The 20643-nt window shown below is 44.1% G+C and overlaps 1 protein-coding gene across 1 annotated transcript in view; it reads right to left on the bottom strand.

The window, feature by feature from the left end:
* Positions 1-798: 798 nt before the first annotated feature.
* The window catches only part of cdc25b (cell division cycle 25B), a 41051-nt gene continuing 21206 nt past the window's right edge, over positions 799-20643 (bottom strand). The window contains exons 8-16 of the mRNA XM_078406909.1: positions 19412-19537; positions 18936-19022; positions 18657-18833; positions 16958-17059; positions 12953-13015; positions 11023-11121; positions 7379-7509; positions 5283-5400; positions 799-3093 (exon numbers count right to left, since the gene is read on the bottom strand). Coding sequence (XP_078263035.1) covers positions 2953-3093; positions 5283-5400; positions 7379-7509; positions 11023-11121; positions 12953-13015; positions 16958-17059; positions 18657-18833; positions 18936-19022; positions 19412-19537 — 1044 coding nt within the window. The 3' untranslated portion in view covers positions 799-2952. The remainder of the gene's footprint in view (positions 3094-5282; positions 5401-7378; positions 7510-11022; positions 11122-12952; positions 13016-16957; positions 17060-18656; positions 18834-18935; positions 19023-19411; positions 19538-20643) is intronic.

A 20643-nucleotide genomic window follows, 5' to 3' on the forward strand; every position in this document is an offset into this window, starting at 1 on the left:
ACAACTTTAAAGTGACGGGGAAAGACTTAGAAACATAGAAAATAGATGCAGGAGTAGGCTATTCGGCCCTTTCAGCCAGCACTTCCATTCAATATGATCATGGATGATCAACCAAAATCAGTACCCTGTTCCAGCTTTCTCCCCGTATCTTGACTCCATTAGCCCCAAGAGCTATATTTAACTCTTTCTTGAATATATTCAGTGAATTGGCCTCCACTGCCTTCTGCGGCAGAGATTTCCACAGATTCACAACTCTCTGGATGAAAGTGTTTCCTCATCTCAGTCCTAAATGGCCTACCCCTTAGTTTTCTTAAACTGTGACCCTGGTTCTCGGCTCCCCCAACATCGGGAACCAGGGGACATCCTTGCAGAATGTTGGAAGCACCGCAGCAATGGATGAAAACAGTTTAGACACGCTGCTTAAATTTCCTCATTAGTTGGAGGCAGCGCGAATGTAGAAATTTTGGGTCATAACCACCTTCCAGGTGACTTTTGGGGACCAGGGAAAGGGTTTAATTAGGAACATCTCAGCGTTCAATCTTTGAAGCAGGATGCTTCGAATTGTTACAAAGAGAAAAACCTTAACATTGGTCGAATGGTCTAATCCAAAGTAACATTTGTACAAAAATTGCACCAGTAAATCATTGGACAGGCACCGTTTCGGGTCGGGACCCTCCAGTCAAGTATGAACAAGGGTCCCAACCCCATCTATTCCCTCCATAGATTCTGCCTGACCCAACGAATACTCAAAATTCCTTGCTGTTAAGTCATTGATGGGCAAGAAAGTTTTTTTTTCCTTATCTGTAGCCATTTATTCCTCTGCACTTGGGCAGCTTGGCTAAAGTTGGTACATCTTTGCACAGTATACAATTAAACCACTTATTACAGCCACATGCAAAACAAGTATCAAACCACACCAACTCCCACCCCATGATCCACACAATTTGCATTGCTCTCAACTTCAAAGGCAGTAATGACCAATGTACAAAAAATGTTTTCACAAGCTTTTGGATTACAAAGATCACTTAGGCAGTATAAAAATAATCGACAACTTAACATGGTGTAATATAATCATACTTTGAGGCATAGTTTGTGGTAACTGGTTAAAGTACTGGACTTAATGTACATTATGGGTAGAATAAGCTGGTCTGTAGATGAACAACTAAATGTGCTTAAATGTCTAAATAGTAAGATGTCCCCATTGGGTCAAATCCAAATAGAGTGTTGCACAGAACTGAAAAGCAGTGGAAGGTCAACAATTAACTCAACTGTTAGACTGTATGTAATGGCTAAATTTAAACTGCTACTGCTGATAAATACCAGGCCTCTGTGCCAGGGGCAAGCAAGCACTCCACCGCAACATACAGGCCTGCTAGTTTAGTTTAGAGATACAGCGCGGAAACAGGCCCTTCGGCCCACCGAGTCCGCGCCGACCAGCCATCCCCGCACGTTAGGCCTAACAGCAGCATGGGTTTTACAGGATCTCACAGGAATGAGATGGGTTCCTATATAAAGGGTGCAGCAATCAGTGTTCCAGATCCTTTATCATTTAGTAAGGGAAATGTTTAAAAAACACATTGCATTAAAGACTTGTTGTCAGAAACCATAACAGAATGGCTGGAGACAGGCAGTCCAATCAGACCATTCTCCTGGTGTTAAAAACATTGAATTAAGCCAAATCGCTCGGTTTCTTTCCACTCCAAGTTAATCTTCTATTTATCACTGATTTTTCATCACCATGGTATACGAAAACATTTAAAATATCAAAAAGTACGAAAATGATGGAAATTTAGCAAATATGATTTTGAATCATCCAGGAACAAAATCCTAAAATAGTTCCATGGGTTACCCTGGCACTAAAACAGCAAGGATTAACCAAAAACTTGCCATGTACCTGTTTAGCACACCCTGTGTTAAAGCCAGGAATTGGGTATACAAAACCTCAGCATACATTAACCTCATTCACCTGATTAAACCAAAATAAAATTTTCAAAGAATTGCCAAGTATCAAATGTGGCCTCGATAGAAATTATTCTATTACACTTTTTGACTAAATAAAAAAAACTGGATATTTCTGCAACAGGTGTTTGGAAGATTAAGAGTATCAACATATTTTCAAGTTTAAGTTTGGAATGTCAGAGGATTAAACTAAATTTTAAGTGCTGTTAAAAATGACAATTAAAGAGCAATTTTAAAAACAATTTGGCAGATCAGAAAAGTCATCTCGCGCGCGGAACACAAATTAAAGAGGAGTCACTTGGAAAAATATAGAATGGGTCAGTGCGATGGTCACAAATCGACCAGGAGCTCCAAGATCAGCCTGATTACTTCAACCTAGTCACAAATAAAAAGTTGTTATGCACAATTAAGGAATATGGATTTGCAAATTAGCAGTGATGCTGAAATCTTTAAAAAAAATTAGAAAGCTTACAGGTCCAAATTTGTTGCAGCAGCTTCAATGAGCAGATTTACATGATCAAAGATCACAATGGGTGCCAAAGACCACTTCTTTCCCCCATTTTTCCATCATTATTCATGTAATTAGCCCACAGGTCTGCAACAGCACCATTAACCAATTATCTGGTGACAGGACTAACATGCCCAAGTCACAGGAGCATGCTGGGTATAAAACAGACAACTGGAAACTCATTATGGCAACCTATTCTTCAGGCAAATTTGCACACTTTCCATTAATTGCCAGTTTTATGCCAACATGCTATTGTTAAGATAACAAACTTTCATACCGCACAGGACTCGTTTGTAATACTGTGGTCCCTGCCCACGTCACTAACTCCGTGTGCAGAAGGTGTAATGCGACACCATTGAAGAAACTTGGTGGCACGTCCCAATTAACAGCAGTCTCCACTGCTGACCAAAGCTCAGGCGTGACGCATAGAACAGACTAGCCTGCAAGTTCAAAATGAAGAAACCTCGTCTATCATAAGACGGTCTTCACAACTTCTTAAGCCGGCTGTACATGTCCCTTTTGCTTCGTTCCCCAGCCCACGTCCTGCTTTTTAAACGGAATTTCCGAAGGTCATCTTTGAATTCTTCATGATTCATTGGACGATAACCCTGAGGCTCGCAATGCAACTAAAATACAAAGATAAATATTGGTGTTTAGATTTATCATTGTCACATGCACCGAGGATACAGTGAAAAGCTTTGTTTTGCATGCTTTCCAAACAGATCAGATTACTATACATATCTACAAACAAGTCAAACTCGTGTACAATAGGTAGAGCAAAGAGGAATACAGAGTGCAGAATATTTATCTGTATTCCACTAAAACACTCCGTTTGTTTGTGTTTGTGTTCACCATGCCCTACACAGCCAAAACGGTACACGATAGCGCCACAATTTTAGGCTCACCCTTCTCACCATTCCCGTGGTGTGAATAAACCCACTTTAGTTACTTTTTAAAAACAATTTACCTTATAAACTTTAATAAATGTGTTCCCCCTCCCGGAGGACCAGCGGGAGGACTGACGCCCATCCCGGCATGCCCCGTGCCTGGAGGGCGAGGGAAAGGAGGGGGTGCTGTGCCTTTCAATCATGGCTGATCTATCTCGCCCTCATAACCCAATTCTCCAGCCTCCTCCCCATAACCTCTGACACCCGTTCTCAGCATTTTAGCGCAACAGTTCCATGGACAAAGCCCAATGTCCGTAAAGGGAGAGGGGCAAATTGGACAGGACCTCCAGCTTAGGGAAAGACCATTCAGAAGCCTAACAACAGACAGGAGGCAGCTGTTCCTAGAGTTGATGGCGCACGCTTTTAAGCTTCTGTACCTTCTTCCAAATTGGAGCAAGGAGGAAGTACAACAACAGGTTGTACATTGGAGTTTAATGAGGATAACTGCGAAGTGGGTCATTCTGTGAAGTGAAACCAGGGCATAACCTTCAGTGAATGGTTGTGCCCTGGAGATGTAGAATAGAGGGATCTCAGAGTGTATGGAAATAGTTTCCTGATAGTGACATCACAGATAGATAGATAGGGCGGCACGGTAGCGCAGCGGTAGAGTTGCTGCTTTACAGCGAATGCAGCGCCGGAGACTCAGGTTCGATCCTGACTACGGGTGCTGCACTGTAAGGAGTTTGTACGTTCTCCCCGTGACCTGCGTGGGTTTTCTCCGAGATCTTCGGTTTCCTCCCACACTCCAAAGACGTACAGGTATGTAGGTTAATTGGCTGGGTAAATGTAAATATTGTCCCTAGTGGGTGTAGGATAGTGTTAATGTACGGGGATCGCTGGGCGGCACGGACTTGGTGGGCCGAAAAGGCCTGTTTCCGGCTGTATATATATGATATGATATGATATGATAAGGTGATCATGACGGCTTTCAGTACAATGGCCCTCATCAGTTAGGGTATTCGGTATAGAAGTTGGGATGTTATGTTACAGTGTACAAGACATTGGTGAGGTTGTATTTGGAGTTGGGTTGAGTTTTGGTCACCCAGCTAGAGGAATGATGTCATTGAGATGGAAAGAGTGCAGAGAAGATGTACACAGAGATTGCCAGGACTTGAGGGCCTGAGCTGTAGGGAGAGGTTAGGCAGACTAGGACTTTATTCGTTGGAGCACAGGAGGACGAGGAGTGATCTTATAGTGGTGTACAAAATCATGAAGGCAGATGAAAACGAGTATTTTACCCAGAGTAGGGGAATCAAGAAGCAGATATAGGTTTAGGGTGAAGGGGGGAAAGATTTAATAGGAATCCAAGGGGCAACTTTGAGAGAGTGGCGAGTACATAGAACAAGCTGCCAGAGGAGGTAGTTTAGAAAAGATCAATAACCAGATTTAAAAGGGCATTTGGACATGTGCGTAGATAGGAAAAGTTTGGATGGATACGAGCCAAACGGGACAAGTTTTGTTATCGCTACACATTAGGGACAATTTAACAAAGATGAATTAACCTACAAACCCAGACGCTATTGGGATGTGGGAGAAAACCCAAGTACCCACATGGTCACACGGAGAAAGCACAAACTCGACAGCACCCAATGTCAGGATTGAACCCGGATCTCTGGCGCTGTGAGGGAGTAGCTCTACCACCCGTGTCATTGTGCTGCTGATTATCTAGGATTACTTTCCATAGATGCAGAACCAACCAAAAACACCTATCTTAAATGCAAAACACTGCCAGTTGCCTTAGCTTTTGGAAGGTAGCTCCGATAATCCTCCATACTTGGAAAACATGGTCTATAAAGTTAATTTCTATTGAAGCAACGCTCTTTATTTTTTTGTAGAAGTGCTTAACAAACAAAAATCATGATTCTTACTTTAAATTTTGGAAAGAATTCCTTGTAGCCCCCTTTCAGGACATAGAGCTCTGGGTAGTGCAGTTTTGGGTAGTCTGTACCATTTATCTCACGGTCTTTTTCTCTGAGAAAACGGCACCTATAAAAGCAGACTTGGTTAATATCACATCCTAATTGCTTTAATCTTCCCCTCAATATAGATGAAAATTAACTGATTGAAACAGGCTCTTCGGCCCCACTACAACCACCTGTTCCCATTGAGTTCTTCATAAGTTAATAAGTGATAGAAGCAGAATTAGGCCATTTGGCTGATCAAGTCTACTTTGCCATTCAATCATGGCTGATCTATCTTTCCCGATGGCCGCGCCGTTGTGTTTGGCTGCCTGCCACTGTATGTTTCTTTTTTTTTTCCTAATCAGATGTGCAGAACTTTGGTCAACGAGGGTTGTTTTTAAATGTGCTATACAAATAAAATTGACTTGACTTGACTTAACCCCATTCTCCTGCCTTCTCTCCATAACCCTTGACACCCGGACTAACCAAGAATCTATCTTTGCATTAAAAATATCCATTGACTTAGCCTCCACAGCCTTCTGTGGCAAACAATTCCAGATTCACCATCCTCTGACTAAAGAAATTCCTCCTCATCTCCCTCAAGGAACGTCCTTTAAATCTGAGACTATGACCCCGTGTCCCAGGCTCTCCCACTGGTAGAAGCATCCTTTCCACATCCACTCTATCCAGAACTCTCATATTCGCTAAGTTTCAATGAGGTACTCCCTTATCCTTCTATACTCCAGCGAGTAGAGGCCCTGTGCCTTTAAATGCTCATCCTATGTTAACCCACTCATTCCCGGGATCATTCAAGTAAACCTCCTCTGGACCCTCTCCCATGCCAGCACATCCTTCCTCAGATATGGGGCCCTAATGTTCCACGTTATCCCACTTTCTCATTCACTCCCTGCACATACGTGGCGATTTACAGAGGACAATTAACCAACACACCTGTAGGACTTGGGGGGAAACCGGAGCACCCGGAGGAAACCGGTCACAGGGAGAATGTGCAAACTCCAGACAGCACCCGAGGTCAGGATCGAACCTGGGTCTCCGGCTCGGTGAGGCAGCAGCTCTACCTGGTGCACCACTCTGGAAATGAGCAGCTCCAAATATTTCTACACCCCATTAAGAAATTTTAATTCCATATGGCCAAGCTCTGTGTCTCTATATAGTTCAGGCAGAAAGCTTCCCTTTCTCAATCCTGTCAAGCTCTGTCAACAGTGACATCAACCGTTGCTCAAGTTCAGTTTAGTTCATTGTCACATGTACCGAGATAAGCTTTTTGTTGAATGCTATCAAGCAGAAAGACAATACATGATTACAATCGAGTCATTTACAGTGTATAGATACATAAGGGAATAAATGTTGCTGTAGGAATAGATTTAAGAGTGTGGAGCGATTGCAGATCAGCTTCTGTGGCTCGCATGCAAATAGTCACCTCAGTTAGGCTCCATCCTGGAAGCAGAAGGCCCATATACCTGGGCGTCAAACAGTATTGCTGACACTTACTACACCAGAAGTTGCCCATGACAAAAAAAAGGTTGTAAGTGCTTTTTCATGGCTCCTGAGATTCGATCAACAAGCAAAAACCAGAACATTCTCCAAATATTAAAGTGCACTTTAGTCCTTTACTCAAACCCACCACCCTGCAGTAACACTATAACTTGCCAAAACAGTGCTTTTAGCAGAACCCACAAATGTATATTCTCACCTCCCACAAGTTGAGTCAACCAGCTTCAGAACCATTTTCTGCAACGTTGCAACATGCAAATGTTTACTGCTTTCTGACATTGCAAATGAAAACCAAGACCAAAAGCCGATAGGAACCCAAAACCAGCAAAGTTTAAATTCAGTTCATCATTAATTTATGTCCCAGGCTGCCTCTTACAACTTTAAGGGCTCAAAAGAAAATCACAAATGGGGAAAAATAAATCCATAATTACATAAAGGTTTTGGGAAATGAATGCTGTTTGTCTATCTTTTAACATCCAAAGTTAGGGTACATCAAATAGCCAATTTATTTTGCTACCACAAGTTCCTCAGGTAAAGCCACGACTTACATTCTTGGGCCCCGCTCAGACGAGAACTCGCAGTGGAAAATAACAATCACTCGTTTCGCCTCATCTACTGGAACAATAGGTTTCTTCAGAAGTTCCTCTATTTCATTCTCCATGTGTAAATTAAGGGCACCCTTAAGAAAGGCCAAGAAAAAAAATTCAAAGTTTCAACCGCCAAGGGATTGTTTCGTTTTAGAGATACAGGCACCATCGACCCACGAGACCACACCGACCAGCAATCCCCCACACACAAACCTACACACACTAGGGGGATTATTTTACATTGTACCAAGCCAATTAATCTACAAAGATACAAGTCTTTGGTGTGGGGGAAAACCGGTGATCTTGGAGAAAACCCATGCAAATCACGCGGAGAACGTACAAACTCCTTACACATAGCACCCGTAGTCAGGATCGAACCCAGGTCTCTAGCGTTGTAAGGCAGTAGCTCCACCCCTATACCACCATTTCTAGCCGCAGCAAGCAGGCATCCTGTATTCCTCAACCCCAGATGTTCGAGATGCGGCAAGATACCGTGTGGAACTTCTGCAGTTCTTTGAAGGGCGGCATGGTGGTGCAGCGGTGGAGTTGCTGCCTTAGAGCTAGAGATCCAGGTTTGATCTCGACTATGGGTGCTGCCTGCACTGCACAGAATTTGTATGTTCTCCCCGTGACCACATAGGTTTTCCCCGGGATCTTCAGTTTCCTCCCAGACTTCAAAGACGAACAGGTTTGTAGGCTAATCGGCTTGGTAAAATTGTATATTGTCACTAGTGTGTGGGGTAGTGTTAGTGTGCAGGAATCGCTGGTCAGCACAGACTAGGTGGGGCAAAGGGCCTGTTTTCACACTGCATCTCTAAACAAGAACGTAACTATTCCCAGTACCCAATGATCTATGATATTTACAATATCAGTAATGGAACAATACTTGCAGGAAACCCGCAGGCAACAGTTCCATACCTTGGGTATGCAAAAGCAAAGAATGCGACTTGACACATGTGACAATAACGTATCATTCAGTCAGTTTTGGTCACCCTGCTAGAGGAAGAATGGCATGAAGCACTAAAGGGCACAGTGAAGTTTTAAAAGGTGTGATCTTATAGAGGCGTATAAAATCATAAGGGGAATAGATAGGGTGAATGCAGAGTCTTTTTCCTGGGGAACGGTATGAAGAACTAGAAGGCATTGGCTTAAGATGAGGGGAAAGATGTAATAGGAACCCGAGGGGCAATGTTTTCCAGAGAATGGTTTGTATATAGAAAGAGCTGCCAGAGGAGGTAGTTGAGGCAGGTGCTGTAACAATTAAGAGCCATTTGGACAGGTACATTGGTGGGAACGATTTAGAAGGATATGGACCAAAAACAGACAAATGGGATTAGCTTAGATGGCACATCTTCATATGTTCATATGTTGTAGGAACAGAATTAAGCCATGCGCCCATCGAGTCTACTCCGCCATTCAATCATGGCTGATCAGAGTAGTGTAAGAAAATAACTGCAGATGTTGGTACAAATCGAAGGTATTTATTCACAAAATGCTGGAGTAACTCAGCAGGTCAGGCAGCATCTCAGGGGAGAAGGAATGGGTGACGTTTCGGGTCGAGACCCTTCTTCAGACTGATGATGGCTAATGAATCATGGCTGATCTATCTTTCTCTCAACCCAAATCTCCTGCTTTCTCCTCATAACCCTCGACACCCTTACTAATTAAGAACCTACCAATCTCCACCTTAAAATATCCATCGACATGGCCTCCACAGCCTTCTGTGGCAATGAATTCCACTCCCTGACTAAAGAAATTTCTCCACATCTTGGTCAGCATGGAAGAATTGGGTTGAGGGGTTTGTTTAAGTGCTAGGATATTTATGGAATGAAGGGATATAGATCTGGTGCAGAGACTAGTTTAACCTTGGAAGCATGATCGGCACAGATATTGTGGGTCAAAGGGCTTGTTCCTGTGCTGTTCCTTTCCAAGCAGGGCTGGCCAACAATTCAACATATTTGGTGAATATTAAATGGCAGAGTGCACATCCAAGGGATCATTATAGATTCATGAACCATACTAACAAGGCAAAGAAACATGCAATTACAGTCCCAAGTATAGACCATCTGTTAAAGTTTGAAGACCAACATCTTTATGTTAAAAAAAAAAAGACAATTAATCTGTTTGAACCAAGTTTAAATTCAAAGACTCCTTGCATAAGTTGCCATTAGGGAGACCATACACCGGGTGGCACCACCAACTGGCTGCCTCGTCTGCAGTCTGTCTGTCCTTTCTTCTTTTTTGTTATTTTTAGTATGTGTTAAAAAGTATGTTTTAGTGTTCCTTGGTTTGTTTTATGTGGGCAGGGGAAACTTTTTTTCAATCTCTTACCTCGACGGAGACGCAATTTTTTCCCGTATCGTATCTCCGTCCACACGGCGGCCTAACATCGCGGAGTTGGCGACCTTTCCTGGAGATCCCCGGAGCTCCAGCCGTGGGGAGCCTGCGGGACTTACCATTGCGGAACTTGCGTGATCCCTTTGCCGGGGATCGAAGCTCAAACCTCGGGGCCTGTGGACTTTAATGTCGTGAAGCCCGCGGTCTCTGGTAAGAAGAGGCCGACTCAGGAGCTCCATTCAGCAGAGAGTTTCAACCGGCCTGACGGGGGCTTCGATCGTCGGCTGCGGGGGCTTTGATCGCCACGACTGCGGATGGTTTGACTGCCCCGACCGCGGGAGAACAAAGAGGAAGAAGGTTGACCTTTATTGCCTTCCATCATTGTGAGGAATGTGGGGAATCTACCATGATGGATGTTTATGTTGACTTTTATGTGGTTGGGTGTCTTGATGCTTTTCACTTAGTATGGCTGTATGCTAATTCAAATTCCACTGTACCTCAATTGGTATATGTGACAATAAACTGACCTTGAAACCTTGATATATAGAGATGTTTTCAAGAGAGAGTTAGATTTAGTTCTTAGGGCTAAAGGATTCAAGGGATATAGGGGGAAAAAGCAGGAACAGGGTACTGATTTTAGATGATCAGCCATGATCATATTGAATGGTGGTGCTGGCTCCAAGGGCCAGATGGCTTACTCCTGCACCTATTTTTCGATGTTTCTGTTTCTAGGGTTTAGAGCAGAAAATCAAGGCAGATTTGAAGCCAATAATCAGATGGGCAGTTAGAACTGGTCCCTTGTTCAGTGGGAAAGAGGATAGGAATTCCATTTGGATATCAGTTTGCAGGCATCTGTTGTAAATGGCACTGCATGATAATGCTTGTTAGACAGAAACAGGTGCAGTCATGAATCGTTGCTGAGTCCGGATGTTGGAGCTTGCAGCAATGTCAATGCTTGTTTGGAGATAAGAGTGCAGAAACAGGCCTTTCGGCCCATTGCATCTGCACCGACCAGCGATCCCCGCACACTAACACTATCCTACACACTTGGGAAAATTTATAGAAGCCAATTAACCTACAAGCCTGTGTGTCTTCAGAGTGTGGGAGGAAACGCGAGCACCCGGAGAAAACCCATGCAGACCACGGGGAGAACGTACAAACTCCATACAGACAGTACCCTTAGTCAGGATCAAACCCTAGTCCTGGCCCAGTAAAGAAACAACTCTACCGCTGCACCACCATGCCGCCTCTATGATTGTTGAACTTACTTTAATATGGCCCCCGTCATATTCATAAGGGTATCGGCAGTCACACAGCAAGAAACGCTCAACAAATCCATCGAATTTTCCAGTTACCAACTGAATCACCTGAAGGCAGCAAGAACAAGATTACAGGAATTTGGTTAGGCCACATTTGGAGTAATGCATGTAGTAATACCACCGGTGGCGCCCGCAATGGCCGCCTTGCCAACAATCTGTCTCCTCCTTTCCTTTGTTGCTTTTTAGTATGTACTAAATGAATGTTTTAGTGTTCTTTAACTTGTTTTATGTGGGGGGGGTGGAGGAAACTTTTTTAAATCTCTTACCTCGACGGAGATACGATTTTTTTCCCGTATCATATCTCCGTCCGCACTGTGGCCTAACATTAAGGAGCTGGCAGCCTCTGCTGGAGACAGACTTTGGAAGTCCAACCGCGGGAGCCTGCGGACATTAACATCAAGGAGCTCCCGATCCCTGGTTAGAGAGACTTCGGGAGCTCTAAGCCGCAGTGACTTCGATCGCCCCGACGGCAGGGGCTTTGACCTCCCCGGCCGCGGGAGAATAAAGAGGAAGATTAGACTTCCATCACAGTGAGTAATCTGCTGTGGTGGATGTTTACGTTAACTTTTATGTAGTTGTGTTTCTTGTTGCTTTTTTTTTTTAGTTTGGCTGTTTGGTCATTTGAGTTTCAGTGAAATTGTACCTTAATTGGTACAATTGACAATGAACTGAGCTTTGAAGTTCTGGTTGGCACAATGCAGGCAGGATACTGAATTTAGTTTAATTGTCATGTGTACTGAGGTACAGTGAAAAGCGTTTTTGTTGCATTCTATCCAGTCAGCAGAAAGACTATACATGATTAAAATTAAATCGATAACAGTGTGCAGATACAGGGAATGTATTGCACGATAATAAAGTCCAATAAAGTCCGATTAAAGATAGCCCAAGGGTCTCCAATATGGTAGGTGGGAGGTCAGGACCTCTCGTTGGTAGTAGAATGGTTCTGTTGCCCAATACTAGCTGGGAAGAAACTATCCCTGATAGTGGGAAACTAATCTGGAGGTGAAGGGGTTGAAAAGCTTGCAGAGATCGAACAGAACTATGCCTGGATTAGGGGTTTAGCTACACTGAGAGGCTGGATGTCTTGGACTCTTCTCTCTGGAACGCCATAGGTTGAGGGGCAACCAGAGAAGTATACACATTTATGGGAGGCATAAATATGACAGTCAGAAAATTTTCACAGGGTGGAAATATCAAAGATGAGAGGGCATAGATTTAAGGTGAGAGGAGCAAAGTTTAAAAGATGAGTGGGGCAATTTTTTTTCTAAACAAGGTGGCGAGTGCCTGGAATACAATGCCAGGCGTGTGGTGGAGGCAGATACGATAGCGGTCTTGAGACTTTAGGAAGCACATGGATAAACAAGGAATGGAGGGATATGGCTTAATTGCAGGGAGATAAGAGTTGGCCTTGGCATCATATTCAGCATAGACATTGTGGACTGAAGGGCCTGTTCCTGTTTTACTGCTTTATGTGATTCCTGTTACTGTTCCATGTTCACATTACCTTCATCGCTCAGCATCAGTATTCACCACTGATGCAATGAATTCATATATCGAACAACCACACCACCCCCACTACAGACTGCCTAGGTTCTGAGACATCGATGGAACAAGAGCCAAGAGCACTTGGAAAGGGGTCTTCCTACAAGGAGAAATATAGATGTTCTGAAGCATATTTCTTCACAGCATAAGCCAGGTCCAAAGATTTTAATAGAGGACTCCCAGAGAAAGTATTGCATTCCTTTTATCTTTACAAACTTGAAATAAAAACGAGATTGTTTAATCTCAGGAAAGCATATTCCTAAACCAGCAGCAAGTGGTAGTTACAATGAAAGAGAAAACTCTCCAGAGAAGGTTACGAGGGGCCATTCCAGCTTACCATTTCTGGCATTATATATTGCAATTCTTGGTGCCGTCCTTCAACTGTGGGCAATATGTACGGCTGGAAAGACAAAAAGCCACAAATAGAGAAAAGGGATACATTATATTAACAGATCTGTACAATGCACAATTACAGCCATTGTGGGTACACATTGGGCCTCCAAACAACTGCCGCCTGTCCATCTATCCGAATCCAAAATAGCATAATCCATCACATCCAAATTTAGATATACCAAAAAAAACACACTAATCAGGTGACTTCTGCCTTACAGGGCCTGAGGTCCAGGTTCGATCCCAATTACGGGTGCTGTCTGTATGGAGCATGTACATTCTCCCTGTGACAGTGTGGGTTTTCACCGGGTGCTCTGGTTTCCTCCCACACTCCAAAGGTGGACTGTTTTGGAGGTTAATTGGCTTTGGTAAAATTGTAAATTGGCCCCAGTGTGCAAGATAGTGCTAGTGTACGGGGTGATCATTGGTTGACGAATACACAGTGGGCCAAAGGGCCTGTTTCCACACCGTATCTCTAAAGTCTAGAATGTTTTGTTTTTTAAATAACATGTTTGCAGAAACTGCTTTCTCAAAATCTATAGGAAACAAGCATCGTAGGCAAGACACTTGTCCAGCTTCAAGATGCTGGCTTCGGAGATTTCAGTTGTTGCGAAGGTGCTCCCAGTACCTTGTGTAGCAAGGTCCAGGATTCTGACCCATTCACCAACAGCAATAGATTTCAAATACAGAGAGGTGGTGTGAGATTTGTCAGGTAACAGTGGTATCCAGCTACACAGGAAATACAAGGACGTATAGCTGAATATTTATTTAACACCACTCGTACTCAAGACAAAGTAATAACCAACGATTCCCTAATGTGGTTAATTGAAACCAGCGTGGCCAATTTACACAATCCAACAAAAGCTGAACATATGCCACAACTAGACTGGTCTTTGAAATTAGAACAATTGGCGATTCTAGACAACAAGCCAAAATTAAAATTTAGACACAAAATTCTGAACATGCCTGTGAATATTCCAACTAAACTGCCTGGGTTGCACTAGGGACATGGGTTTGTTTTGCACTATTTTGGGTTTATTTTTTAATTGTATTTTTGTTTGTTATATTATCCACTGAATACTATCTTTACAAACCAATTGCACCGCTGCAAGAAAGAATTCCATAGTTTTGTTTCAGAGCCATACAACAATGAAACACTCAATTCTGGATTAGCTCAAAATGTGCAGCTATCCAATTAAGTCACTTGTCAGGCTTTGTCCTGTCCCCACTTCTCATCTAACTTTCTCATTTCCCCCCACCTCACAATCAGTCTGAAAGGTGCTGACTCGAAACACTCTGTACATTCTCCAGAGATACTGCCAGACCCACCAAGTTATTGCAGCACCTGGTGTCTTTCTCTCCAATTAAAATGATCCTGGTACATTTTAATCATCCCGGGACCCAAGGGTCCTGTAGAGTTGGGAACCCACCCAGGAGACCCGATGGCCAGATGGAGGAGGCCCTGCAGCAGCACGGGTCTCGCCTGGTTCAGGAGCCGCTCCAGTACAGAGAGCGTGTGGACTTTGGACTTTTTGCAAATGACACCAAAACATGGCAACTCGTGCATGTGTGATCGATGCAAAAATTGCACCGTGCAGTGCACACGTGACCACAAAACACCTCTGAACCATTCCAAGGTATCACAAAATGCTGGAGTAACTCAGCGGGTCAGGCAGCATCTCTGGAGAGAAGGAATGGGTGACGTTTCGGGTCGAGACCTTTCTTCAGACTGATGTCAGGGGGACGGGCCAAAGAAAGGATATAGGTGGAGACAGGAAGACAGTGGGAGAACTGGGAAAGGGGAGGGGAAGTGAGGGACAATCTAAAGTTAGAGAAGTCAATGTTCACACCGCTGGGCTGCAAGCTGCCCAAGCGAAATACGAGGTGCTGTTCCTCCAATTTGCGGTGGGTCTCACTATGACACTGGAGGCCCATGACAGAAAGTTCAGACTGGGAGTGGGAGTTGCCGTGCTCAGCCACCGGGAGATCAGGTTGGTTAAGGCGGACTGAGCGAAGGTGTTGAGCGAAACGATCACCGACCCTGCGTTTGGTCTCGATGTAGAGAAGCTGACATCTGGAACAGCGGATACAATAGATGAGGTTGGAGGAGGTGCAGGTGAACCTCTGTCTCACTTGGAAAGACTGTTTGGGTCCTTGGATGGAGTCGAGGGGGGAGGTAAAGGGACAGGTGTTGCATCTCGTGCGGTTGCAGGGGAAAGTTCCTGGGGAAGGGGTGGTTTGGGTAGGAAGGGACGAGTGGACCAGGGAGTTACAGAGGGAATGGTCTGTGGCAAGCAGAAAGGGGAGGAGATGGGAAGGTGTGGCCAGTAGTGGGATCCCGTTGGAGGTGACAGAAATGTTGGAGGATGATTTGTTGTATAAGCTGGCTGATGGGGTGGAAGGAGAGGACAAGGGGGACTCTATCCTTGTTACGAATGGGGAGAGGGGGAGCAAGAGCGGAGCTGCGGGATATAGAAGAGGCCCTTGTGAGAGCCTCATCTATAATGGAAAAGGGGAAGCCCCGTTTCCTAAAGAATGAGGATATCTCTGATACCCGAGTGTGAAACACTTCATCCTGGGCGCAGATGCAGCGTAGGCGGAGGAATTGGGAGTAGGGGATAGACTTTTTGCAGGAGACAGGGTGGGAAGAAGTGTAGTCAAGATAGCTGTGGGAGTCAGTGGGCTTATTTCCTTTAAACCATTGATCAGTTTAAGTCCACTGAAGTCGGCAGCTCAACTAGTGTACTTGGCCAAAATACTCAAGGGCGCCTACCAATCCGTAACTAATGCAATAGCACAGCGCATTTACTTAGCACCATTGAAGCATGAGGAAATGGTACTACCTTTGTTCACATTCTTTCACTAGTCAGTAATGTACACTGTATGCTACTACCCCATTCACAGCAGGCTTAAGCAAATTTGAACCTGAAAGTTTCTAAAGCAAAAACTGCAATAGTCCCGATACAGGTTTTCAACCCAAAATGTTGACCATTTGTCTCCCTCCCGCCTTCACAGATGCTGCTTGGTGCTGAGTAGATTGATATCGCAATAGTACATTTGGTGGTTTGAAATTCTTGAGAAAACATACCATTTAGGGCAGTCCAAAATGTCAAATGCTGCACTACAAGCTCACTGACATTTAACATAGCATTAGCAAATCTAATCATGCATACATGTTGGTTCAGTGCAACAGAATGACTTGTAAACCACAAATTACTAACTGTAAAAAGGGGAACTAGCCACATATAGACCAGACTAATTCGTAAAGCCGTACTCTGGTGAACAAAATGGAAGTATAAGGGACAGATTGATGTTCCCAGGAACTGAATACATCTATACAAGTCACCAAAGGGACTTTGCAGGAGAAACAAATTAGGATGGTAATTTGAGTGCAGAAGATGTTCTGCTGCAATTGTATAGGCCTTGGTGAGACCACACCTAGAGTTTTAGCTTCCTTGCTCAAAAGTATGTATTTGCCATACCAGAAGCACTAAGATTCAGGCTGGCTCCTGGGATGGAGGAGCATTCTAGTAAAGCGGGAACGGTATACTCAACAGCTTGGAAGAACGAGGGATCTCAAGATTTTAGAGATACAGCACAGAAACAGGACCTTCGGCCCACCGAGTCCATGCTGGCCAGTGATCACCCCGTACACCAACACTATCCTACACACTACGGATAGTGCAAGCGTACAGGGCGATCGCTGGTCGGTGCGGACACGGTGGGCCGAAGGGCCTGTGTCCATGCTGTATCTCTAAATTGACGAAATTAAATCAGTTCAGAGTATACTCAGAACCAGATGAAAGACTTATGTCAGTTTAGTCAAGGCAAGTACGTTGAGCATGGTCGGCAACAACAGTCAGGGAAGGCCACCCAATTCAACAGGCACCACAGGCGTTACCTACTGCACTCAAACACCAGGACACAGGAAGATTAATAACAAGTTTGATACCTTCGAGAAGTCTCCAATCATGCGTCTGCCGTCATCAATTGCAAGTACTTTTTCAATTTTGGTGTCGCAGAAAGACTTGGATCGCAATAGAGTGCGCTGATTCTAGAAAAGATAAGAGTGTCAACTTAGGAATTGACAGAGTGCCCAGGTTACCATTATATCAAGATGTAGAAATAAGGAAATGTAGATGCTAGTATACCAAAAAAAGGACAAAATGCTGGAGTAATTTAGGTCAGGCAGCATCTCTGAAGAATGTAGATAGATTGTGTATTTTTAATGCGAAGATTGACGGATTCTTGATTTGGAAGGGCATCAAAGATCATGGGGAAGGCAGGAGAATGCTGCAGGATAATTCTGCTCCTAAGACATGAACCTATGACATTTCAGGTCGGTGCCTGATGTTTAGAGATGCTGCCTGACCCACTGAGTTACTCCAGCACTTTGTGTCCTTTTACCTGATCAAGCTAACCAAATCACAAAACAATTTGGCTCTAAACAGACAAATGTACTTTTCCCCAAATACCCTGACAATGACCATTTCACATTTAAAGAATGAACTAGGTTTAATCCCGTAATAGCAATGAGAAAATGGTCACCAACTCATGAGTAAGAAGCAGCAAGAAAAAAGAACACAGATTCTGCATGCAAACCCAGAGAATTCTCATCACTCCAGGTGCAGCCATGGGGCAGATGTAGATCTGGAGATAGGCTGGACCAAGCACGATCCACGTAACATCCTTCAGGTGGGGACATCAGCGTGGCACAGCTAGTAGAGCTGCTGCATCCATTTCAGCAATGCAAGCTCAATCCCAATTTGCGGTCCTGATGGTGTGGAGAGTACCATGAATGCAGGGGCTTCCTCTGGGCACTCTGGTCTTCACCCACATCCCAAAGTAGTGCAGGTTGGTAGGTTAGTTAGTTGCTGTAAATTGCCTCCATGGTATAGGCATTGACAGGAATGAAAACAAAGAGGTGTTCATGTAAATAGGTGCACAAGGGTCATTGCAGACTTGGTGAGTTGAAGGGCTGTTTTGTTTAGAAAAAGTGTGGAAACAGGCCCTTCAGTCAACCGAGTCCGTGACGACCAGTGATCACTCATACACTAGCCCTACCGTAAACACAGGTGCAATTTACAGAAGCCAATTAAATCACAAACATGCACAACTTTGGAATATGGTAGGAAACTGCAGCACCCAGCGAAAACCCACGTGGTCACAGGGAGAACATACAAGCTCCATGCAGACAGCACTCAATCAGGACTGAACCCAGGATCTATGGGGCAGCAAGTCAACGTACTGCTGAGCCACTATGCCACCCTGACACCAAAAATGTTTGCTGGAATTAGAAGTAATGGAGAAAATCCGACTATTTTTCTTTAGCCAGAGGATGGTGAATCTGTGGAATTCATTGCCACAGATGGTTGTGGACGCCATGTCATTAGGTTATACGGTGCAGATCGACCGATTCTTAATTGGTACGGGTGTCAGGAGAAAGGGAAAGATAGATCAGCGGTGATTGAATGACAAAGACTTCGGGTCTCGAACTCATGAAGATCAAAATGACCAATTCACAAATTGGATCTTCACAGTAACAACTGCACCAGCCACAAAGGCATACAAGCTTTAAATACCTCACTTCTACTGAACAAGAGGCACTCAAATTGCCCATTCACACTACAGCTCAGTTATCGGTTCCTTACCGCTCTATCTTCACCTGCAGCCCCCACAGTCGTGCCAGCAAGGCTCCTCCTGCGCTTATTCTTCACGGGCGTCTCTTCGTCTTTGGGTCGATCCTGTCGCTTCAGGATGGGTCTTATTTCAAGGGCCGACTCGGGTGACTTGAAGTTGATATCACGGGACAGTCTATTTGGCGTGCCCTTGTATTTGAAACAAAAACGGCATTAGTTTATTTTCTCCCAAAAGTAGTCGCGTCTTTCGAAGCATCACAACATTTGAGTTACCAGCTCTGCAAGACTCACCCGACTCGCAGCCTGTGGGAATTCTTCTCTGGTCACGATTGGGGCGTTCAGCAAACTCGCCATGCCGGAAGGCACATCGGTTTCATTCTGCCAAGAGAAAAGGGACAAGATCACGCTTGCTTCAAAAACAGATCAAAATTGGAACTGGGTACATTTAAGTCTTGCTTTCTTGAAAGACTGAAAGGTCATGAGCTGACGACAAACACCAGTCTCATAATTCACCAGTCAAGCAAATTAACAAATATGGCAGGCACCAGATCCAGTCAGTTGCAAAATTTGATGCTCATTACTTGTTAAGAATATTCAGCCGATAATCAAAAACTAAATGTAATCAACACAACTGGATTCAAAGACGCATCATTAGATTGTATACCTGTAACCTAGCTACTTTATATTGAGGCACCCAACTGCATATCTAAAGGCTCACAGTACATTACTAGCACACAAGTACGGGTCCAGCCACTGATGGTCTTTACCTCAACATCTTCATCAAGCAGCTCCAAAAATCCATCATCTTCTTCATCACCAAACGAGGTCAGCGAGGATCGGCGCAGAGAGATGGGACTGTCAATATCAGAGTCACTGCCCACATTAGACAAGAGCTACAGGAAAAAAAGAACAGTCTTAACCCCCGCATAGCTCTGGCTGATGATCAAAATCCGCAAACAACAACAGTTCCACTTACGGCGAACAAGATACTTTCAGCAGTAACAGGTGACTGTGTAGTGCCTAGGCCAAGTCTGCTGTATGATTTTACCAGATTGTATACAAAAACAATGAATGTCATTGCACCTGGGTACGTGTGACAAAGCATCATTGAATCAAATGAAGAGGAAGAACAATTTTTTTTAATCAACCTCTTGACAAGAGGAAAGGGACTGGGTCACAGTTTAAGGATAAGGGGGAAGTCTTTTAGGGCCGAGATGAGAACGTTTTTTTTCACACAGAGAGTGGTGAATCTGTGGAATTCTCTGCCACAGAAGGTAGTTGAGGCCAGTTCATTGGCTATATTTAAGAGGGAGTTAGATGTGGCCTTTGTGGCTAAAGGGATCGAGGGTATGGAGAGAAGGCAGGTACGGGATACTGAGTTGGATGATCATATTGAATGGCGGTGCAGGCTCGAAGGGCCGAATGGCCTACTCCTGCACCTATTTTTTATGTTTCTATGAACATAATAGTCACTCAAGTAATAGAAATAAGGAACTGCAGATGCTGGTTTATCAAGGAAAGACAAAATACTGGAGTAACTCAACGGGTCAGGCAGCATCATGGATACGTGGATCAATCAATTATTTTCTAAATGTTACGAATGTCTCAACTTTTTGCCCGTTACTCTAAATTTGTAGAAAAAATAAATAATTTAGTTGTTCTGTACATTCCTGTTCTACTTGGAGAACATGGATAGGGGACGTTGATGTGCTAAACATCACCTACCCATGGTGTCTGGGAATACTGCCCAAGTTGCTGAGTTACTTCAGCACAGAGTCACTCAAGTAGAACTGAGTCACTGCAGTAGCTGTAGAAACTAGGAACTGCAGATGCAGGTTTACAAAAAACAGACTTGCTAGCTTAACTCGGCATCCCTGGAGAACATGGACAGGTGACATTTCGGGTGTGGGCATTTCAGGTCAGGAAGGCCCCCGATCCAAAACATCAACCATCCATCTTCTCCAAGTGGAACAGGAAGTTGGAACCAGAGGAGATGGAA

Source organism: Rhinoraja longicauda, chromosome 1, assembly GCF_053455715.1.
Source record: "Rhinoraja longicauda isolate Sanriku21f chromosome 1, sRhiLon1.1, whole genome shotgun sequence".
Classification (NCBI taxonomy): Eukaryota; Metazoa; Chordata; class Chondrichthyes; order Rajiformes; family Arhynchobatidae; genus Rhinoraja; species Rhinoraja longicauda.